Genomic DNA, 25,000 nt, shown 5'->3' with positions numbered 1-25,000 from the left:
GGACACACTAAACACCCACTCAGCCGACACACACACACACACACACACACACACACACAGCCCTCAACCCTCCCGCCTCTCACACCAGGCCTGGCTTAACGTCTCACTAATCCTATCACGTAATTCAACTCAGAGTTTAAATGTTTGCTACAAGCCGTGTGTGTGTGTGTGTGTGTGTGTGTGTGTGTGTGTGTGTGTGTGTGTGTGTGTGTGAGAGAGAGAGAGAGAGAGAGAGAGAGAGAGAGAGAGAGAGAGAAACCCCATGTGTTTACCATGATTATCTCTTTTTTTTTTTTTTCAACATTTTGTGCAAAGACTCATGTTGATATATTTCTCTTTTTTTATGTGAGAAAGAAAAAGTCAAGGCGGAGAGTCAGAACAGAACTATGGACAAAACTAAAGACAAAATCAAGATCCTTTCAGTCAGATATACCTGGACAAAATGCGTTTCAGGTATTGGTCACGGACAGAAGAGAAGATATTAGGCAAGGTATGGTAAGGTAAAGGTAAGGTAAGGTTAGGTAAGGTAAGGTAAGGCAAGGCAAGGCAAGGCAAGGTATGGCAATGTAAAGTAAGGTAAGGTAAGGTAAGGTATGGTAAGGTTAGGTATGGTAAGGTAAGGTAAGGTAAGGCAAGGTAAGGGAAGGGTAGGGAAGGGAAGGGAAGGGAAGACAAGACAAGGCAAGGCAAGGCAAGGGAAGGGAGGGGAAGGTACGGTACGGTAAGGTAAGGTAAGGTAAGGTAAGGTACGGTAAGGTAAGGTAAGGTAAGGTTAGGTTAGGTTAGGTTAGGTTAGGTATTCTCGTCGGTTAAGGAAGCTCCTTAGCACCTCTTCCTAAGCGACTTATTTTGCATATTACACTTGGCTGTCCTCTTCTGTGTTACTTAGATCATTCTAAGATCATCATACTCAGCATAAATAACGTACCAAACAATATTAGCCAGCCGTATCCAAAAATAAATCGCTAAGGAAGATGTGTTTGAGAGTCTGGGAAAATCCATTAACCCTCTTAAATCCGGTGATGTCTTTTTGGTGATTTATTCCATCAGGCGATTTAATTCAAGCTTAGGGATTTATCATGTAACGAAGGGATTAATAAAAGCTGTAACCAATCCTTCCAAATTAGAAAAAAAAAAAATTAATCCATCACTCAACCATTCCAATAAAAAAAAAAAAAATCAGGTTCCATCTAGAGGCATACAATGGTCCTGAGGCAGCAATGATGAAATACAGAAGTGCGTCGTTGGCCTGAAGGGGTTAAATTAAGCTGGACCAAAGTAAGCACCATCCTCGTGCGCTGAGGGAGGATATTCGCGAGTGTGAGGGAGAGAAATTCGCGAGTGTGGGAGAGATATTCGCGGGTGTGGGAGAGATAATCGCGAATGTGGGAGAGATATTCGCGAGTGTGAGAGAGAGATTCGTGAGTGTGGGAGAGAGATGTTCGCGAGTTGGGAGAGAGATTCGCGAGCGTGGGAGAGATATTCGCGAGTGTGGGAGAGATATTCGCGTGAGTGTGAGAGAAAAATACTCCTTCGACAAATTCAACTTCCGTGTCGTGAGCGGGGGTGAAAACTGGGCCTGAGATCCTTCCGCCTTTGTACTGGTAACGCTGCTGTATTGTATGATTTTTGTATCGTGTCGTTCTGTACTGTATAAAGATTGTATTGAGTTGTATTGCATCGTATTGTTGAATTAGCAATGTATTATTTTAGCGCTGCATTGTACTATATTAACACTGTATTGCGTTGTGTTTCATTGCACTGTATTTATCTGTACCCGTATTATCACTGTTTTAACACTGTATTAATTTGGTTTATATTGTATTGTACTGTATCAATATATCACTCTATCGTATTATCACTGAACGTTGGAGAGAGATAAAACGCTTTCGACAAATTCATCCTCCATATCGTACGCGGCGTTGAAACTACGTCTGGACACCTGCGCCTCTCGAATTAGCATAGGGACGTGGGGATCCAACGCCATTCAATTGTCATGCAAACAGCCTCTCTCCTCCTACGTCAATCGAAGTGACGTTGGGGGGGATTGGCACCGAGTTATCCCTCTCTCCTGTGATATTTGTCCAGAGAGAGAGATCAAAGAGGCGTGTGGTGGATCTTGCAAGCCCAGTGTGGACGTGAGATACGGGTTTGTGGATTGGGGACTATGATGGTGAAATGTAAAAAGAAAACAAGGAAGCAATGGATTATAATTTTCCATATAATGACGTATATTCTAATCTTTATAATAATATTTTTTTTATCTCGCTATCTCCAGACGATTTATTATACGTAGGGAAATCCCTTTCAGACGGGAATAGTGAGGGAAATACGAGTGCGCAGGACTATCCAAATATAGCGCTTCTGTGAATTTTCGTTTGCTCCACGGACGACTCAGCTAGCCTACCCTGCATCGATTATTCACTTCCTACTCCCAGTGTCGCATCCACACCCACACCAGCAGCCTGAGCCCTCCCAGCAACACATAAGATACGGTTAGGCGAGTGTCTAGAGGAGAGGTATATACGGACCACCCAGTTTAAATTCTCAAGGTCAAGAATTCTGCTTAAAAGTAAATGATATTGTTAAAAAAAAAATCAAAGTTAATTATCAATGAAGGGTGGTAGCACTAATAGTCAAAACAAGTAATCGAAGTGAAGGGGTTAATTGAGGATCAGTTTTCTCTCTCTTTCTCTCTCTCTCTCTCTACATACCCATAAAATTTTCTGAATAACACTCCTCTCGTGCCGTCCTCCTATTTTTTTTTTTTTTTCAATACTTTTTCGCCTTTGGAACGCTTCTTCTTTTTACGTGCCATTCTCTCTCTCTCTCTCTCTCTCTCTCTCTCTCTCTCTCTCATTCATCGTCTCTTAAATGGATCCAGACATACCTCTTTGTTAGGACTAATGTTCCTGTCTCTCTGTGTTTAGTCTGTTCTTTGTCTCCTTTTTTTCATATGCGGTGTGGTTCCAGTAAATCACTAGCTGTGTGTGTGTGTGTGTGTGTGTGTGTGTGTGTGTGTTTACCTAGTTATATTTACTTGGTTGTGGTATACAGGATTTAAAAGAAGTTAGTTGTCCTGTCTCCCTGTGTGTGTGTGTGTGTGTGTGTGTGTGTGTGTGTGTGTGTGTGTGTGTGTGTGTGTGTGTGTTTACCTAGTTATATTTACTTGGTTGTGGTATACAGGATTTAAAAGAAGTTAGAGTTGTCCTGTCTCCCTGTGTGTGTGTGTGTGTGTGTGTGTGTGTGTGTGTGTGTGTGTGTGTGTGTGTGTGTGTGTGTGTGTGTGTGTGTGTGTGTGTGTGTGTGTGTGTGTGTGTGTGTGTGTGTGTGTGTGTGTGTCAGATCGAATATAAAACCCTCTCTCACTATCTACCCATCTCTTTGTCTGCCGCTATAGACAATCTCTGTTTCACATACAATACAGTGACAGATAATAGTAATATAATCCTGCCTTGAAAATGTCACAGTGATAGATTTTTTGCCCTTTCAGTCAGAGTGGTTGAGCTGGACGGCGGGCAGCATTATATCCCCAATCATTAGCACTCCTCGCACAGTAATTCTAGTTCCTCTTTTGTATCATCATCATCATCATCATCATCACCATCATCATCATCATCATCATCATCATCATCATCATCATCATCATCATCATCATCATCATCATCTCTATTCCCAACCAATGAGGGAGTGACATAGGATCCAGAGAACAAAATAATAATAATAATAATAATAATAATAGGAGAAAATAAACAATCTGTTCTGTTAAATAGGCCACACTCTCATTCACTCACCATTTAAGCCCCTGGAATCCTGACTCTACCTCCCAGTGACGCATGTCCACAATTACGTGCTTCTACACATCCTTCTATTTTTCCTTCATTTTCATAATCCGTGCGGACCCTCTCACCAACTCCCTTCAGAAGCTGTTTTCTCCTCAGCCTCGCCATTCAGTTCCCCTTCACTGCTTCCCACCCTTCTTGGACTAAACTCTGCTTATATCTGGGGAAGGGAGAGGACAGTGTGCGGTGTCCTTCCATACTCAGCTTCTTGGGTTATCTTCACTCCATCAGACCCCGTGTGTTTAGGTTGGATTAAAAGTGTTTGTTGCTGTTAAAACTTTGGATCACTGTTAGCTGTTTCATTCCTCATTCACTGTAAACTATATCTCTGTTTCTCATTCAGGATTAACTTAGAATTTAGTGATGTTAAAATGGTGACTGAAACGGCATCCTATTGTCCATGTTCTTGATTCTCCTTTTTATTTTTACTTTTTCACGTGCCGTAGTTGTTTTGTACCGTAGTTGTTTTGTACCGTAGTTGTTTTGTACCGTGGCTGTATTGTACCGCGGTTGTTTTGTGCCATGATTGTTTTGTGCCGTTGCTATTTGGCATCGATGTTATTTTGTACAGTTATTGTTTTGTAGTTTTATACGGTAGTTGTTTTCCATGCTGTGGTCGAGAAACAATGCCTTCAATAGCATCCATTAGCTAAAGAGGGGCAGTTATGAAAATCAAGACAAAAAAGAACACTACATCGATGAAAGCAAAATCAGACGATGGTAAAAACACACAACCGCTAGATCTTAAAGGCGAAGAATGGCGTGGGTGAATCACATCGCCTTTCGCCCCAATCTTAAGTAGAGCTGCCACATGGGAAGGCGCTAGATTGTTGGTAGGTAAACGAAACTCATATAATAGCGATATATAATGGAAAAAATCTCTATAACATCACTAGACAAAGGACAAAATCGATAGCAATAATCAGAACATGGCGGTATATGGTCTTAGTTACATCAAGGTCCGCTGTCTAAAGCCCTAATTTGGCGTCTTTCATCCTAAGAGATTATACACGCGAGTAACAGTGGCAATCCTGACACAGAATGAAAGGACGACGAGGAAGATGAGTGGCCCAGGATGGATGGAGGAAAATCCCTTAAATTCGGCTGACGGAGATGGAGCACTAAAACGTCCGTCAGATCAGGGCAGTAAAAAGGACAACAGAGAGGATTTAGGTCCCCCGGCTTTGAGCTAACACAGGAGGATGATGGAGGCGATAGTGGAGGGGTCAGAGTTGGTTGCTGGTATTTTAGCTTCCATATTCACTGCTGGAAAGACAGGTCAGGGGAGAGAGGAGTGGAAATGAGTTATCTGAGGGGAGCTTGTGGAGTTACGTGCAGAGACAGAGAAGTGAAGGAGAGGTGTGGTGTTGTTATGTGCGTACTGGATGGCATTAGGAAAAGAACCTTGCGATGGTTTGGAGGGAAAGGAAAATGTGAGATTAACTAGGAGTGTGTATCTGAATGTGGCGGAGGAGAAGGGGGGGGAACCGAGGGTAAGAAAGAACGATGAGATGGAGAGGTATATTAGGGAGGGGATGAGGTGAGCTGGAGTGAGAGCAGCCTAATCACAGAGGACATGGTGACGTGGAAGCGATTCGTTTGTGGCCACCCCATCCGGTAACCAGGCCTTTGGCTGTAGATAAAGCGATAGATACATAGACAGACAGACAGACAGATAGATAGACTGGTAAAATAGATATGCAGATGCTCCCTCCACCCACTTCCTCAACGATGCAAAGCCATCCACCCAATTTCAAAAAATCCTTCCCTCTCTGTCGCTCACTTATCGTTCCCCTACATCCCTATTAGCGACTCACAGGGGCGCACAAACACTCCACTATCACACATCTATCTCACTACCCGTTCTTGAGGGAGGGTGAGGTTCGTCTGTCAGGAGTTTTTATATATATTTAGGCCAGTATTCTTGGTGGTACAGGGTTCTTCGTAGCGACTCTCAGTGCTACTTAATTAAACTAAAGTGTGCGAGAGTGTTCTTAAATAAATGGGAAGTTTCACATATATAAAGGTATCATGACGTAATTCTCGTGTGTTACGGGGTCTGCTCAGTCATCAATGCCAGTGTTTATCTTGCATCATTTTTTACCTCCTATGACCATTTCCACGTTTCATAGTGCCTTCCCTTTTTTTTTTCTATCTTTTTTCTTTCTTGTGTCCAGTTATTACATGGTTTATTAGTAACGTCAAGAAGCAGTGAAAGTATCTTCACTCCTCATAGCAGCAGACTGAGCTGTTCCCGCAACACACACGACTGGCGAACACACACGGATAATCCTGTACGTCTGCCAATCTTTCAAACATAACTATCACACAGGAACCAGTCTCTCAGAGGGGCTCATTAATCTGCTTCCTCTGCTCGCTTGTGACGTCAGTGCAATACTCTGGCCCGGAGCTGCCTATTTCATGCATCGTTTCCGCAGTCATGTAGTAAATTACCTCCTTTCGAACATGCACAGAACCGCCTTTAAGTAACAAATTCTCAACACTGGCCGATTTAGGAGCTTGTCCATGTACTGCCTGACGTGGGCTTAGCATATGTCAGTCACAATGCGCTTTTTGAATTAAGAGACATGTATTTTGTGCTAATGGTTTGAGGAGATATTCAAGCGACACGATTCCAAAGCAGAATGATAAAGATAACAGCAGCAGCAGCAACAACAACAAAAATAACAATAACAACAGCAATTATTATTATTATTATTATTATTATTATTATTATTATTAGTAGTAGTAGTAGTAGTAGTAGTTATTTATTTAATTATTTATTGTTACAACTTAGGATTCAACATGAAGGGATAATTTTAGGCCAAATAAAAGTGAAAGGAGCACAGTTAACTTACCTGTGTACTGGGCGTCCGTGGAGTAGAAGTGGGCGAGAAGTAAAACCATGAAAACCGCCCACTTTCCCAGCTGCCGCCCACCTCCCGCCCTCACCCCCGCCTCCACACCGCCCATCTGTATAAAGGGGCGGAGAACAAGTAGGGTTAATTACGAAAAATATGGTGTTTTTTAGGAGCGCCACGGCACGTATCAATGCCATTTCCCCTTCCCCTTCCCCTTCGCCCTCTCTCTCTCTCTCTCTCTCTCTCTCTCTCTCTCTCTCTCTCTCTCTCTCTCCGAAGTATACCTGATAATTTAGTGCATGGTACCTTCTCGATATGGGCCGTAAAAATCTGGGGTATATAAGTCTTGTCCCTATAACTCTCTCTCTCTCTCTCTCTCTCTCTCTCTCTCCAAATGAGGTTCATTACAGAAACACAGTCCCTTTTAGGCCCCATACTAATTCCCTCAGCCCTCCCCACCTCACTCCAAGGGGAAATCCTATTGACATGTATTTTCCCTGGTTTTCTAAAAGTGCTGAGCGAAGATTTTTCATTCAATTAATTTTCCTCTCTCTCTCTCTCTCCGCCGTAATATTTCACTTGGTTTTGCATTCTGTTAGAGCGATACATTATTCATCTCTTCTCCAAGCTTTCATTTCTATGGTAATATGGGAATAACAATGTGTGTAACCGCAAAGGAGGGGAGAGAGAGAGAGAGAGAGAGAGAGAGAGAGAGAGAGAGAATGGCACGTAAAATGAAAAAGTGTTCCAAAAGAGAAAAAGTATGGGGAAAAAAATAAAGAAGGACGACGCGAGAGGAAAGTGTTATTCAGAAAATTTTATGGAGAGAGAGAGAGGGAGAGAGAGAGAGAGAATAAAAAAGAGCAAGTTTCAGAGTGACAGCACAATAGCGGAGTGTGATTCAGAAATTTTTTTTATAAGTTTGCCAGGAGAAGAAAATTTGGCCGAAACTCCAGAGTCACGAAAGACTTCCCTGATACAAAGTGGTCCATATATTGCGCTCCCCAATTTCGTGTGTTGCGGGAACGGCTCAATCAGCGTTGCCAGTGTCTACCCTGTGTGTTGCGGGAACGGCTCAATCAGCGTTGCCATTGTCTACCCTGTGTGTTGCGGGAACGGCTCAGTCAGCGTTGCTATTGTCTACCTTCTGAGTTGCGGGGGAGGCTTAATCAGCGTTACCAGTGTCTACCCTCTGCGTTGCGGGGGCGGCTCATTCAGCATTACCAGTGTCTACCCTGTGTGTTGCAGGAGTGGCTCAATCAGCGTTACAAGTGTCTACCCTGTGTGTTGCAGGGGAGGCTCAGTCAGCGTTGCCAGTGTCTATCCTGTGTGTCGTGGGGACTGCTCAGTCAGCATTGCCAGTGTTTACAATATGTGTTGCGGGGATGGATCAATCAGCGTTGCTGTTGTCTACCCTGTGTATTGCGGGAGTGGCTCAGTCAGCGCTACCAGTGTCTGCCTTGTGTGTTGCATGGACGGCTCAGCGTTACCAGTGTCTACCCTGTGAGTTGCGGGGACTGCTTGGTCAGCGTTACCAGTGTCTGTCTTGTATAATATCCTACTTCCCATAACCATAACCCATCTCGTAACTTATTGTGTGAATGGATGGTTGGTTAGCAATTTAATGATGTTCCTGAAACCAGCAGTCTAAGCCGGCCCCTGCAACACACGGAAATTACAATGTTTTATATACAAGGTGTTCTGCGAGATTTTTGAGAACGTCAGGATGTTTTTCTACATAAAATTAGAAAAAATAAATAGAAAGCGGTAACGAGAGAGAGAGAGAGAGAGAGAGAGAGAGAGAGAGAGAGAGAGAGAGAGAGAGAGAGAGGAGGGCAGTGATATATTTTGCCCCGAATGCTGCAGTGATCGTAAACACTATTATGCTAATATGTGTAATGCGTGAATATATATCAAGATAGGGGGAGTGTAACTGAGAGAGAGAGAGAGAGAGAGAATAAACAGAAGGGAAGAACGAGAGGCGGAAGCAGGAAAGGAGGAAACAGGAAAATTGAAAGTGAAAGACCGCCATTGCAGTCCACCAAAAGAATTTCAGCTCCAAAAGAAAAATATGAGCATAAAGTTTGGCCTCGTGAAAAACTCGGAAAAAAAAAAAAATCGTGTTTGTATACGAACTCGGTACAAGAGAAACCAAAATTTTTCTTCCTTTTTAAAAACAAGTGAATAACAGTGGCTCCTAAATTGGAAATATATTTATACTCCGATCACTTCTAACTGACGGAAAATTGCCATCTCGTCATCCTAAACACTGAGCTGTAACAAAGAGATTATAAAATAGATTGCGATGCTAGTCACGAAGAAGCGTAATGGAGAGGATGTGCAGCTGAAGTATTGTTGTAATCTGCCACTGAGCTACAGAAAATGGGCTGAATAAGGACAAAAATCTCAGCCAACTTAAAGTGAGTGGACTATAGAATAATTTAATAACCCTAAAATGCTGGTGTCTATTTTATCAGTTTTTTCCACCCATAGTCAATGATTTTCATGACAAATGAATAAGTCACTTTAAAACAATATCTACTATACTCTTTTCACCTTAACTTGGCCTAGAATTACGCACATTTACAGCCTAATTCACGTTGCTCAGTGAGAGAGAAGACAATACCGTGGTTCTATATTCCTTCCCTAACACTTCTTCATGACTATCACCATCATCTCTCTCTCTCTCTCTCTCTCTCCCCCATCCACTTCCCTCGGGAATTTTACAGCCATCAGAGTCCACTGACCTGGTATCATATTTTCCAACTTTCTTAAGCCGAGACTATTTATAATTTTGCTTACATATATACATTTCCCTTCACTCATACACCTGCCAAGCACTTTTTTCATGAAATTAGGAACTTTAGTTACGTATTATTATTATTATTATTGTTGTAACTATTATTATTATTATTATTATATTATTATTATTATTATTATTATAACATTACTATTATTTATTATCATTATTATTATTAACGATCAATCTGAATTAATTAATATCGTCTGGAGATAGCAAGAGTAAAATGAAAAGACGTCTTCGAGATTTAAATGGTGAGAGTGAATAATACGGCAAAGAAAATGAAAAATGAATGCCAGTGACAATAATTAACTGTAGTATATTCATTTTAACTTGGCGTAGATTTTTCACACTTTTGTAAATTGGTGACAAAACAATTCTAAGGCTCTACGTCCTCTACACAGCACTTCCTCGTGACTAGCAGTAAACTGTGGTGTTAAAATCATGCTATAAGTCGACTTTGAAGATACAGAGAGGTGAGAAACTGGAATACAAAAAGAAATATGGATAGAAGAAAACAAAAAAGTGAGGAAGGAAAGAGATAAGCAGGGAAGAAGGAAACACAGATGCAGAAGACAGTAAGAAAAGGAAAGAAAAAAGGAAGAAGAGGAGAGGCGGAAGAAGAAAAAAATAGACGGAAGGAGGAAAAGTAAAAGCACATGAGAAGAGCCAACAGGAAATTAGAGAATAAGCGATTTTTCACTTTCTGACTCAAGCCTTTCTCAGCTTCCTCTAAAAAAAATCTTCATACAATTTTTTTTTTCTTATTTTTTCGTCTTTCCTCGCCTCTTTTTTTCCCTTTTTTCCTCCTCGTGTTACAGGTCTTTATATATTGGTTTTCTCTTTTCCTCCTCTCCGTATTTCCTTATTTGCATCTCCTGTTTTCCTTATTTCATCAGCTGTTGATTTTCCTCGTTGTCTCCTCCTCATATTATCCCATTTTGTCTCCTCTTTGATGCCTCACTCCTCCATCATTACCACGTTATCATTTTTTTACAGTTCAGTCAACTTTTAAATTTTCTTTTCATCCTCGTCTCTCTATATTTTCCTCTTTTCCTACCTCTTTTTATTTTTCCCTCTTTTAAATACCTCCCTCTTTCCTCTTTATTTCCCCCTCCTGCTCTCCTGTTTCCCCCTTTCCTCTCCTCTTTCCCCCCCCCCCTTCAGCACCCAACCTTTCCCTCCATAACCACGTTACCATCTACTGCGTCCTTCCTGACCCTCTCCCTTGCTTTCTCCCTCCCTTCGCTGCCCTCTCCCTCTCCCCTGTCCTCTCCCTCCCTTCCCTGTCCTCTCCCTCTCCCCTGTCCTCTCTCTCCTCCTTACTCTCTCCCTCTCTTCCCCTCCCTTCATGCAATTTCATTAACTTTACTACAGTTTTCTTCTCTTTCTTCGCTTTCACTCCATTTGTCTTGTCTTCCTTTCCCACAGTTTTCCTTCCTCCTTTCCTCCCCTCCCCCTAAATTTTCTCTGCCTCCCACATCTTTCCTTCCCCTCTACCTTTCCTTTCCTTTCCTTTCAGCAGTTTTTGCTCTCTTCCTTCCCTTCCACAATTTTCCTCTCTTCTCTTCCTGCCTTCCCTTCCCTCTTTTTTCCGCCCTTTTTACCCTCTTTCTTCCTTTTTCTCAATTTTCATCTTTTTTTTTTTTCTCTTCCTACAAGTTTTCTCTCTTTCTTTCATTTTTCTTCCCTTCTCACACGTTTCCTCTCAATTTTCCCTCTCAACTTTCCCTCGCCATAATTTTTCGCCTCTACTTTTTTTCCCTTCCCAAAATATTTCCTTTCTTCTTTTCCCTACGTAATTTCCTTCTTTTCCTTTCTTCCCCACATTTTTCCTCTCTTCCTTCCCTTACAATTCCTTCCCACAATGTTGTTTAACCTCCTTCGTACACCACCTTCCTCACACATGCCTTTCTTTGTGATCTTCCCAGGCTTTTCCCTCCCTACTCAGTAACGATACACACACACACACACACACACACACACACACACACACACACACACACACACACACACACACACACACACACACACACACACATATTATTCATCCACGGTCATTCATTTTCTCTCCTAGTACCTCCACACATGAACACCTCAGCTCAAAGTTCCTCGTACAGAAGCAGGAACTACCAATCGCCTTAGACACACAGGAAGTTCTTTTTGAGGCAAGGAAGAAGGAACCAAAGGCCAGAAGCCCACAAGGTTGTTCCCTCCAAGAAAAAAATAAAAACAAGATAACAGAGAGCCAATTTCAAGATGCGTTAACTCCTTTCACTATTAAAAGGTCCTTTCTTGTTAGTTTATTTTTTTATTCATTTGTTTTTCCTTCCTCTGTTCTGTTATTAAAGAAAAAAAAAAGTTAGCAGGTACAATCAGTGAAACAAATATTTTCCCAGTTCCGTCTGAAGAAAATTTACACCTGGCGAAATGCAGTGAAAACCCCTGTCTCTACTAGTGTGTGTTTCAGATGCGTCGTTTATTCCGCTATGTATTCATCAAACTTTGGGGAAAAAATAAGTTTCATGATACCAACCACTGTACCATAAACCATTTTTTATTTTTCAACTGACTGTCTATCGTTCAATTATTTTTTTCCTATCAAGAGTGTGAGGGCTCCGGACAAGGCTACGCAATAACGACGTTTAAGGGAAGGGTGACCAGCCTCCCTCGCCCCTTGGTAGCATTATGTGAGCAATAAACCCCAGTATCCCGTCAAATGGAAACCTTTACAGTTCCCATCAGGTTGGAGGTCAATAACTCACAAAATCTATTGGTTACATGGTTACCGCCCAAACGTTGTAAATGGTTTCCTGTACCATTCAGTGTGGAGTCACGTGAAGGCTGCAGTACATCAGGTAAGTGGATGGTGTGCGCCCCGACCTACCACAAATACTGTACTATCCTCCTTCCGTGACTATCCATCTTGTCCTCTACCCAGCACCTTCACACACGTACGCACGGAAATACTGTACAGCCTGACGTGCCTTGCCTGACACAGTACGCCCCCCACGTGCTCTCTCTCTCACGGGTTTTCTCAAGGTAAGGGCTATTGTGTTTGGGGGGGGGGCCCTTCCCTTCCACCTCCCCATCCACTCAGTTCTCACCACTTTATTAATATGTTTCTCTTTACTGCTTTATCTCTGTGTGCTTCTCTTTATTTGTGTCTTAATGTTACTAGTCTCTCTCTCTCTCTCTCTCTCTCTCTCTCTCTCTCTCTCTCTCTCTCTCTCTCTCACCTTTCAACCCCACACCTTATATATTTTTCCTAACCACTCTCTTTTTTGTTATAGATTTCTCTGAGTTCCTCCACATTCACACCCATGTCTTTCACTTTCATAATCTCTTCCTCCTTTATCCCACACCTTATTTAACGAATTTTTATATATCTCTCCAAATCTATCCACAAATTTAATCATCTGTCTTTATCCACTCCCTCGACATCTTCACTATCTAGCATGATTTTTCCTACATTCATTTTTACCTCATCAACTTTCCACCTCATACATGTTGATGCGAAGGCGCTAACAACACGAAAAAGTTCACCTGAGTCACCTGGGCAAACGCATCATCATCGTCATCATTATCATCATCATCATCGTCATCAACATCACCATCATCATTATATTCGTCATCATCATCATCATCATTATTAGCCTGTTATTATTATTATTATTATTATTATTATTATTATCAGGTCTTCCTTATCTGAATGAAATCGTTTGGCGGAGGCGAAAAGAAAATACAAAAGGTGTCATCAAAATTAAATAATCAGTTAAGTAAATAGATAAACAGATAAACAGATACATAGATAGAAAGATAAATAAATAAATAAATAAAGGAGGTTAATTCTAATCCTTTATTTAAGTTAGGTCTCCCGTTAGCTCAGTAAAGTAGCCCTTAAAAAATAGTATAAAGAAGGTGCCATCGTCTTGAAGAAGTTAAAGCTTTTCAAAGGAGCAAAAGTGGACGAACAAGGATCAGAGGATGTGATGGAGAGAGAGAGAGAGAGAGAGAGAGAGAGAGAGAGAGAGAGAGAGAGAGAGAGAGAGAGAGAGAGAGAGAGAGAGAGAGAGATGGTTTAGACCTGGGAGGAAAATTTAAGGAGATGAGTAGGAGACGGGGATGGGATTCAGGAAAATAATGAAGGAAATGAGAAGATGGAAAGCAAGAAGAAGAGATAAAACTGTGTGTGAGAGAGAGAGAGAGAGAGAGAGAAAGAGAGAGAGAGAGAGAGAGAGAGAGAGAGAGAGAGAGAGAGAGAGAGAGAGAGAGAGAGAGAGAGAGAGCAAAAAATGTGACAGGACAGTAGGCCCATTTTTCCGTTTCTCACACTCAGCTTAGCATCCATTGTTGCATTTGATCAAAGACTTAAAAGGCGCTTGCTAAACAGAGGTGAAGGAAGTGTATAGGATAGGATATAGCAAGTGGGAGAATGTAGAGTGATGATGATGATGATGACGATGATGATGATGATGATGATGATGATGATGACGATGATGATGATGATGGTGATGATGATGAAGATGATTAAAAGTTAAAAGGAAACCACTAGAAAATACATTCAGTGGAAGTATGAGAGAGAGAGAGAGAGAGAGAGAGAGAGAGAGAGAGAGAGAGAGAGAGAGACTAAAACTTTCAGTGTAAGTTTACCCGATAATCGAACTCAGGACGTTCCATTTGCAAGCAGGATATGCTACCACTGCACCACCAGGTCCCCCAGGAAGGAGGGAGGGGGGAAGAGAGGGAGAGGAGGGAGAGGGGGAGGTAGGGAATGAAAGAGAAGGTGAGAGAGAGAGAGGAGAGTAAGAGGGAGTGAGACATAGAAGAGGGAAAAAAGGAGGGAGGGAAAGAAAGAAAGGGAAAATGAGCTAAAGGATAGTAGAAGGGAGAGAGTCCTATTATATAAGAAAGGAGGGAGAGAAGTAGGTAGAGAGAGAGAGAGAGAGAGAGAGAGAGAGAGACGAAGGCAGGGGGCGAGAGACGGTCACAAAACTTCGCACTAACAGGCTTCAGGAGATTACAAGGGGGACGAGGCTAAATTATAGGCTAAGCGGTTGACTCTGGTGGGGATATGGGTGTTGGGGGTGATGGAGGACCGAGGGGGAGAACTCTGCTATTAAGTCCTTTATCTGAGGACCTGGCTTGATTTACCTGAGGACCTGGCTTGATTTACCTGAGGACCTGGCATGATTTACCTGAGGACCTGACTTGATTTACCCGAGGACCTGGCATGATTTACCTGAGGACCTGACTTGATTTACCTGAGGACCTGGCTTGATATATCTGAGGACTTGGCCTGACTTACCTGAGGACCTGGCTTGATTTACCTGAGGTTTGATTTTTTTCCCTATATTCTCGGTACAGGCTTGCGCAAAAGTCAGTCGACATTCCTTCATCGACACTGATCCATGTTTCCAAATAATTCAATCCTCACCATGGTTTTTTGCTGCGTGCCTCGTATTTCTATCACATAAATTCAGTTCGCGTTAACACCTTCCATGGCCAGACGATTTTGGGAAAGCTCTCTCCTACTGAAGGGGTTAATGAAGGCTACCTATGCCGAAGAAGGCGTCCGGAAGTGAAGAAGGCGTCCGGAAGTAAAGAATAAGAAACACGTCATCGGGCTGAAAGGTTGAGCTGATGATGAGGGCGACATAAGGAGTGTCTCAGGGGAAGTGCTGGTGTGAGAGGAGAGGAAGGGAGGGGAAGAGAAGAGAAGGGAAGGGAAGGGAAGGGAAGAGGAAGGAAGGGATGGGATGGGACGGGATGAGAAGGAAAGGGAAGGGAAGGAAACAGAGGAGAAGGGAAGGGAAGGGAAGAGAAGAGAAGGGAAGGGAAGGGAGGGAAAGACTAGTGAGGGAAACTTGGCAGATGGTTAAGAGGCGGTGGGTGAAGATGCTGAGAGGAGATTTGGCTGTCATTTTCTCTGATGTGAACTTTTTTTGACGCATTTAGGTATAACATTTCTGAGCGTCTTCATTTTATCATCAGAAATTAAAAGATTATGTCTGTTTAGGTCACAAAATCACGTCAAAAACTCCAAGCGAACATTGTTTAAAAAGAAAAGTATGATTAGAAACAACACTGTATAGAAATCCATCAAATTGTGCGCGAAAAAGTGCAAGAATAATTGATGAACGAAAAACGGGTCATTGCTGAATAAATATATGTTACGGAAATGGAATTAAAATGCGATTAATGTCTTAAATCCGATTACGTATTAACACTGTATTGTGTAGGTCATGAATTTAAACACACACACACACACACACACACACGCACACGCACACACACACACACACGCACACACACACACGCACACACACACACGCACACACACACACACACACACACACACACACACACACACACACACACACACACACACACACACACACACACGCACACGCACGCACACGCGCGCGCGCGCGCGCGCTGCATGCAAATTTATACCGTAATATCAGTATTGAAAAAAGAAATAGCGCCGAATACAATCATGCACGGGAATAAAAAAATAAAAAGAAAATACTGAAACGAATCTTTCTCCTTACTCTATATGCAGGTGAAATGGATTACAGGTATGATCCAGTAATTACAAAAGTATCTGAAACGAGTCTATGAAAACTAACGAATGATTATGAATGCACTGTACCTAACGTGTATTCATTTTGTATATATCGATGTTTGTGTTTAATTTTAACCTCACGACTTACACTATAATTCTTTTACTCTAACTTGGTCTAAAATTGCCATCCTTCCATCTTGAATATTGAGTCGTAACATGAGATTAGCGATAGGATGTAGTGCTAGTCATGAAGAAGTGCTACGGTAAGGATGCAGAACAACAGTATTGTCTTTTTCTGCTATTGAGCAACGTGAAAAAAGCTGCGAAGGCGTGTGTGTGTGTGTGTGTGTGTGTGTGTGTGTGTGTGTGTGTGTGAAGAGACAGAAGACAAAGAGTTGATTCGTCCAAATATGACAGTACAACATCAAAGAACTCAATATGACAAAAAGTTCAACTCAGTTCTGACCGAAATGCAGGCGTGAACGAATTAATATGCATGCTGTTATTAATTCCTTTTTTTTTTTTTTTTTTTTCTCAACTGAGGCCAAGAACACAAAGGTAAAATTTAATATCGTGTTGGCGACAAACCTGGACGCTGGTCTGAATATTTTTTTATTATTTTTTTTTTGTCACCCGAATTTCATATGTGCGTGAACCCAGTGGACTGCAGGCTGAAGGTGTACTCCTCCTGCACGTCCACCATTCTCCTTTCTGGGGTAAGGAGGTGAGGGAAGCTTGTTTAACTGGGCAGTGGAGCCGTCTGGTTATATCAGTGCCACCGCGCGAAGACATCCCCCTCTACCACCACGAAGGAGTGAAATTAACAGGCAAAAATATGAATGTAAACACCAGCTGGATAAATCAAAAGTAAACCTGTTAATTTAGTGGACTGGAAATACTGATATGAGGAACTGACAACCTGAAATACGGAAGTCGAAGTATTCAAACCAGCCAAAAATAAGCATCAAGAGACTTATTGGGGAAGTCGAGAAAAGAAAAGACAGGGAACGCAGTAGAGGAAATATATTGTATACTAGTGAACGATGGAGAGAAAGAGAAGGATAGGGATTTGTATATAAAAGACAGAGTGAAAGGGGGAATCAGAAAGGGAAAGAGCAATGGAGACACGAATGGCTAAAAGGAAAGAGAGAGAAACAGGCAAAGGTAAAAGTCGACGAATGTGTGGGTATTGTGAAGGGGGAAAGATAATGGAACTGAGAGAGAGAGAGAGAGAGAGAGAGAGAGAGAGAGAGAGAGAGAGAGAGAGAGAGAGAGATCTTTTATCTTTTTTATATTTATTAAAATTTCATCTTATAGGCTTCCATTATTCCTTCTAACATGCCTTTTTTATATATCAATTTTTTTTTTTCGTTATTTTGTATGCTATGTATACATCTTCTATTACCGACTCCGTTTCCATCAATACCATAAAAGACAATACTGAAGTGTAATGTGCAGAATAAATCACTTACGAGGAGATGCTACTAAGTTCTCTCTGCCCTACATACGCAAACGAAAATTATAGTAAAGTCAATAAACCACTTATTATGAAGCAGTTCTGGCCATCAATTTGGGACGTTTCATCTATAGTTGTATGTTTTCCCTTTTCGTCTATAGTATTCCGGGAAGAGGATTGGATCGCTTATACTTGCAGATAGGATGTGGAAGAGTGCGCTGGCCGGGAATCTATGCAACCTGGGAATCTATATAAATGTTTGATCGGTGGGTGAAGCAAGAGAATAGGAGGGATATCATGAGAGATTTTTTCAATGATGGATAAAGTGTGTATTTTCTGTGGCTACATTGACTTTCCTGAGACAAGGAAAAGAAAAGGGACTAATTAGGACAAATGTTTTATATAAAACACACACACACACACACACACACACACACACATGGATGGATAGACAGACTGACAGATACATAGATCGATATGTAGATAGATACACTGATAAATAGACCTGTAGATAAGCAAATAGGTAAACAAATAGAGATAGACAGGAGGAGAAATAAAGGAAATAGGCGGTTTTAAATAATATGACCCAGACCAGGAAGATACGCTGAAGAAAAACGTAGCCGAGTGTGATGCCTTGTATTCTGGGTATTGTTCCTTGTCGCACATCAGTTCTCGTTCCTGTTTCGTACTTTGTTCCGTGTCCCCTCCTGTATTCCACTCGCTTTTCTTCCAACATTTTCTGTGCGTCTTTCACCCCTCTCATGGTCGGAGCAACTCTAGTATTCTATTCTAGATAGTGCCAGGAGATTTTTTTTTTTCTGCTGAGTTACTGACAAACGAGTAAAAAAGAAAAAAAAAAAAAAACATGTTCATACGAGTGATAAGGCTTACTACGCAAAACACTGCTATGAATTGTCACGAAATTTGTAACGCAGTCAGAATATGGACCAGAAAGGTGTCATCTGAGGGCAAAAGATAAGGTATAATACGCAAGAAAAAATCGCTAAAAAAAAAAAGAAGTGCCACGAAATACACACAAAAGAAAGTCGCTAAAGAAGTAGTGCCACGAAATAACCCCCCCAAAAAAAAAAAAAAAGTCGCTAAAAAGTAATGTCACGAAATACGCAAATTAAAAAAAAAATCGCTAAAGAAAAAGTGTCACGACGTATGCTGTACCAGGTGAAATACGGCACAGAGAGAGTTGTCATTCTGGCACAGGATAAAAGTGCCACCCAATTACCTGTGTGAAAAGATCCTTATTAGCAATGCCAGAAAAATGCAGAAAGCGACAAAGGGGGTCAAAGGAGAGTACTAATGGGAGACTGTGTGGAATTATACTCTTTTCACTTTAACTTGGCTCAAATTTGCCATCGCTCCATCTTGAATGCTCCCTTTCTCAAATATTTCCAGAATTTTGACTTATCCAGAAGAATTATGCTTAAGATATAATAAAAATGCAAAAACACAAGATTCAATATCAACAGCTTTAGATGGAACAACAATCCATAAGTAGCAGTGGTAGTAGTAGTAGTAGTAGTAGTAGCAGTAGTAGTAGTAGTAGTAGTAGTAGTAGTGGTTGTTGTTGTTGTTGTTGTAGCCTCAGGAACATCTGAAGTGTAAACCCGGTGGACTTCTTGCTGAAACTGCCCTCTTCCTGCAGCCCACAGTCATTCATTCAGGGAAGTAAAGAGGGGACTGAGGAACGTTTTTATAACCGGGCAGTAGAGCCGACCGGGAATATCAGTCCCACCACAAGAAGGCACCCCTCTCCAACAATAATGAATTTTTAAAGAATATAATACACAAAATAGAAAAACAGAGGACTCAACATTTTTTTTATGCAAGAAAGAAGGAACCCAAGGCCACAACAACAATATGAAAGGAAGGGAGCAATCACGTACGAGGAGAGAGGCACCTTTGCGGCAAGAGCTGGAATTGCCTTGCCTCAGACTGACTCAATAATTGCAGGCGTGTTAATTTTGCCCTGCCACGGGAAATTAGATTAAATTCACCCAGTTAATTGCTTGACATTTACTGCATCGTGTCAGGGGATGGGATGGGATGGGATAGGAAGGGAGGGGAAGGGATAGGAAGATAGGGGATGGGATGGGATGGGAAGGGGATGAACGGGGTGGGTCGGTTTGATAATGGATTCATACCAAGAGGGAGTCAGGTTACAAGCCAGCGTCATCCCTATATGGCTTATTTGCAACTCTCTCTCTCTCTCTCTCTCTCTCTCTCTCTCTCTCTCTCTCTCAGTATCGAAAGTAGTATTTACTGTATACCGTATTTGTAAACACTGATCTTTTGCTCATGTTGCATTTACTGATGTTATTGTGTGTGTGCGTGTGTAATTCACCGGGTCGGTCAGGATCACTTGATGGTCGTGATGGTCAGCTTTTACCCTCCCGGAAGGAAGCTGAGACCTCATATAGTCCGATCTAAGGCTAAGGCTGTGACCTTCACACACACACAAACACAAACACACACACACACACACACACCCGTCCTCTTGCTCAAGGGGGACAGTAACCACCCACTTCGTCAGTGAAACTTTTCGCAACCTGAGAGAGGCGCGAACTCCCGTCCACCAGTTGGCAAGCGGGAACGTTACCACTGCACAAGCGAGCGGTGTGTGTGTGTGTGTGTGTGTGTGTGTGTGTGTGTGTGTCGTGTATAGAAGCGATTATTATGAATTATTCCCTAATTTTTATTTTTTCCTAACTCAGACTAATGGATTTCCTGGAGGGGGCTAATTTTTTGTACGTCCACGTAAACATAGTACTGAACAAGGAATAAAAATCACACTAGTTCATAATTATACATGCATATAAATATCGATGTATGCACTAGGATATTATAGATAGATAGATAGATAGATACAGAAAGATATAGACAGATAGACAGATTCAGATAGTTAGATAGACTGAGATACAGATAGATCAATAAATAGATGAAGATAGATAGATAGATAGATAAACAGCCAAAAAATGAAAATAAGCATTCAAGATGAGCGAACAGGTGGTTAATGTAGAAAAACCAATAAGGCAAACATGAAAAAAATGTTCATGTTTCACCATCGAATTTATTATCCAGGTTCCCATCTACACTGCTCTGGCAACAGGGGGAAACAAACTTTATCTAACAGTCTGACCGGCTTGAAAAATGAACGGGAGGCCTTTCAGATGCGAGCCGGATATGTTACTACTGCATTATCGGTTTTCCCCTCTATCAAGTCGCTGAGGTAAGGCACTACCCGACGTCCCCCTAAGGTGCTTCCCTACTCAGGTGATGGGGAAAGGGCCTTCACGTGGACGCATCGATTGAACCCGTCGGAGGATCTGCCCTGGTATACAAGCGTCCCTCAGGTCCATTCCCTATCCCCCAAATGAAGGATGGTGGGATGCAGGAGAGGGAGAAAGTCAGCCTGCAGTCTACCAAGTTTACATCCGGGTGAGCCGAAGTTCACAAAACATCTTTACTCCCCATACCTGACTCTCTCTCTCTCTCTCTCTCTCTCTCTCTCTCTCTCTCTCTCCCTAGGCTGGCGTAATCAGAGGCACACTCGACCCGCAACCGAAAAGACCCGCGTTCATTTCCCTGATCAGCCAGCATCGGGCGATTTTACCAGCTTGAAGGGGACATCTTATAGTGACGGAAATACTGAAGTCTCTTACGTACTTCTCCAGCTCGAAAAGTCTCTCCTAACCTTCCAAAAGAATCGTACGGATAAAAATAAATTGGAAAAAATCTAGAAATGAATATCTTTAAGTTCGAGTAATATTCGGATTGCAAGAGTATATAGTAAAAAAATGGAGGGGGGGAGGGGGAGTCTTTGAGCTGAAAGGACTAAACAGAACCCAGAAAGCTCTAGTTAGAAAAAAGAAGGAAAAAAGAAAAGAAAGAGTAAAGAAACACCGAAAAAAAGTCCTCAGGTGGGCAGGAGTTACGGTAAATAGAATCTAGACAGCAAGATTAAAAAAAAATGTGGGATTGAAAGCTTTTAAGTAGGATCCAGATAATAAAAATACAGCTTTAAAAAACAAAACAATCAACCCTGGAGAGATCAAGAAAAATCTCTGTTTCAAGAAACGAAAAAGTTATTGATTTTAACGCAAAACCCCTTTTTCATGTATTTATCCTTTTTTGCTGCCGCGAAGCTACTTTGTTCAGCTATCATAAGCTCCCCCCCCCTCCTCAGCCCACACACCCACGCACATATCATCATCATCATCATCAGCAGCAGCAGCATTTTCATCATCAGCATCTTAACCCTCTTTCCCATTTACGTGGGGTGGGTTAGGCTATATATCCATTCACTCTCATCATTCGGGTCTTCGAGAGTCTTGGCTCTACCACACAAGCCAAATTATACATTAAAAAAAGAAACTAAAAACAGAAAAATCACTTCATTATACCTGTAACTATAAAGAGCACAATATTAATAAAAACAGTTATCCCTCATGCAACCTCAAGTAGCTTACCGCAGTTGAAAAGGTGATGTTGCGTCTGTTGATGCCTTTACTGCTGTTTTCCTGTGACGTAAATTAAGAGTCCTTAGTCTGCATACTAATCACATCAATCCTTACTCAGCTGTACCTCAAGAGCAGCTTTCTTTTCTCATGCATTTAGTCTTGTCAGTCTTGCGATTCACTGATCACAAACCTTGTTTGGTAAATACTAATTGATCAGTCAGGAATCAAAATCTCTTAACGAGCACTGTAACACAAAACGTTTACAGTTCCTGACGAAAAACTGTATATGTCCAAATTTTGCAGGAAACCAAGACGTGGCCGAATAACAATTTTGTGCTGATGAAGTTTTTGTTCTGTCGAGCACTAGATTGTCTCTTAACACTTCATCTCGGCCTGAAATCCGATACAGTAACAGTAGCGAGCTGAAAACTGCAGCTGTAAAAAAAAAATCGGACCGAAAATTACTAAATAATATAATGGTTTCGATATTTAGTGCACTGCTGGGGCTGTTACTGTGTTCTCTTATATTTTTATTGGCAATCTCTTCTACATCACCAGTTAACTTTCGACAAAAAACTGGGAGTCACTGAAATACACAAGACACATCAGTTCTTTAGATCGTGATTCTTCAGTCAAACACTTAAGAATTTTGAAGGTTACAGTCCCAAAATTTGCAAGACAAGGTTTGCCCAGCCGCCCATGGATGTTACATTAGGCCATATTATTAAAACTGAGAGCACCAAGGTACTGATAAGCCCCGAATTTTATGCCTTAATTTTGACGAGTGTGATGGTGGTGTCATTAAACTCGCTAACGTGGGACGCAGGCTGACCACATCTAAAAATTTCAGGTGTTGCATAAATTTCAATAATAAGGTTGACAGACTTGCTGGCGGCTGTTGCGGTGGGCTAGGAAAGGGACCAAAAATGAGAATCGATATACCTTCCACGAAGAGAGTTTGGGAGCAACTGAGGCCCGGCTCCAGTAGCGGCTCCCTGGCCAGTCGGGGTGGCACCGTGGCCGCGTTCAGTGGTGCCAGAACTCGCCAGAGGCAGAGGAGGTGACGAATAATAACTAGAAGGTTTAGATTTATGCCTGTTGACTGCACAGATTTCATAAGGCAGGCAACCAGTGTTTGCCAAGTCCAAACCTTCCCCTAGAATTAGACCCAAATAGTCAGGTTGGATCTAGGTTCCCATCTGTATTGATGGACGAACAAGGAAAAGCAGGGTGGGGGGGGGGGACAAACAACTAGTATGAACAATCCGAAAATCAAACTAGGGCCCTTCTACTTTCGAACTAAATGTGCTAACCAGCGCGGCACCAGATCTTTTAAAGTAAACTGTAATCTCTTGTGCTCCCTCTAAATTTTGCCCCCTTTTTACGAATTACATCAGTGCCAAACCATATAATTACGAAATTTCGGCTTTTTGATAATTTGGGGGAGATTTTTGTCCTCCTGCAGCTTATTTCATGTAGCTCAATGGCAGAATAAGACAATATTGCAGCTCTACATCCTTTCCATAGCACTTCTGCGTGACTATATTGTTACAACTCAGAATTTGAAATAGACAGATGGCCTAGATAATGTGAAGGGTGTTTATGTTATTAGGATACAATTTAAGCACCAACTTTTGTTTAAATCCCGAATTAGGCCTTGCTAACTGTCCAAAGTGGCCTCTCTCTCTCTCTCTCTCTCTCTCTCTCTCTCTCTCTCCCCCTCTCTCTCAGTATTCCTCGCCAGACACGCTCCTCAAACACATTCCTTCGCCAATACTCCTGTGGTCTTAGGGAACCTTCTGGCACTTCCTCCTTGGCGATTAAACCCCTTTAGGACGACGACATTTTTTTTGTTATCTTTATTTTATCCTTCTCTTCATTTGTGCGAAATTTTTTGAATTGGAGATGTTAACCCCCTTATCACAAAACCTCCAAAATTAAATCAGTCTCAAATTAGTTGGATTAAAAATGGAAAAGACACTATTAGTTTTATTATTTTTATTTTATAGCTTATTTCTTAGTAATAACATATCTCCCCTCTTAGCTCTCACTCTCTAAGAACTCATTTACTTGATAATCTCTTAAGATACACTTCTTTACTAAGCATTCTTTCTCTTCCCACACTGTTCCTCTCCAGTGTTCACCTGTACCCTTTCGCCTCCACCACTCCATTCTTACCGTACTGTTTTATTATTATTATTATTATTATTATTATTATTATTCTCTCAATCTTCACTCTCCACTCCCTCTGTTGAAGCTCTCCCTCAAACGCTTTCCCTCACCACACACCCTCCCTTATCATACACTTTCTGCCTCGCCTAACAATCTCCCCTCACCCTCCCTCACCGCCCTGACGCAGCCATGCCTCACCCTTAGCATCCCTTACATCACCCTCACCCTTCTGACTCCCAGATCTGCCCCACTCGAAGCTCTCCCCAAACTCTCTCCCTTACCACACATTCTCCCTCACATGACAGCCTCCCTGCACACCCCCACCTCCCTCATCCAACACTACTTTCTTTTCATTTCCCAGCCCTTCACACTCCAAACACTCCCTCACTCGAAGTCTCTCCCTCCTCCAAACATTCTCCCTCACCAGACAGTCTCCCCCACCACACATTTTCCCCCACAAGATAGTCTCCCTCACCAAAATCCCTCATCTCCCCCACCAGTCCTCCCTTAATATTTCTTTGATTCTCTCCCTCACCAAACACTCTCCCTTACCACGCATTTTCTTCCTTCGCAAGCAGTCTCACCAAATATTCTCCCTCACCAAACACGCTCCCTCATCATTCCCTCTCCCTCTCAGCTAATCTTACTCACTCGGCTGTCTCTCCACCACTAACCCCTGTCTAATTCTGTCCGTCTTTAGATTTCCTCACCTTCTTGCTCTCTTAAAGCTCCCTCAAACATCTCCCTCTTCACACGTGTTCTCCCTCGTCACACACTTCCCCCCACCTCCACCACCAGACAATCTCTCTCACCCCCACCACCAGTT

The 25,000-nt window shown here is 42.0% G+C and overlaps 1 protein-coding gene across 1 annotated transcript in view; it reads right to left on the bottom strand.

The window, feature by feature from the left end:
• LOC145400231 (lachesin-like) overlaps positions 1-25,000 on the bottom strand; it is a 35,719-nt gene that overhangs the window by 10,505 nt on the left and 214 nt on the right. Inside the window, exons 2-3 of the mRNA XM_080272744.1 lie at positions 22,012-22,062; positions 6,701-6,815 (exon numbers count right to left, since the gene is read on the bottom strand). Coding sequence (XP_080128870.1) covers positions 6,701-6,815; positions 22,012-22,062 — 166 coding nt within the window. The remainder of the gene's footprint in view (positions 1-6,700; positions 6,816-22,011; positions 22,063-25,000) is intronic.

This window comes from Coenobita brevimanus, chromosome 51, assembly GCF_032717465.1.
Source record: "Coenobita brevimanus isolate Jiangsu-jjx chromosome 51, ASM3271746v2, whole genome shotgun sequence".
NCBI classification, from domain to species: Eukaryota; Metazoa; Arthropoda; class Malacostraca; order Decapoda; family Coenobitidae; genus Coenobita; species Coenobita brevimanus.
The sequence above is the reverse complement of the archived record's forward strand: the minus strand, read 5'-3'. Positions and strand labels throughout refer to the sequence as shown.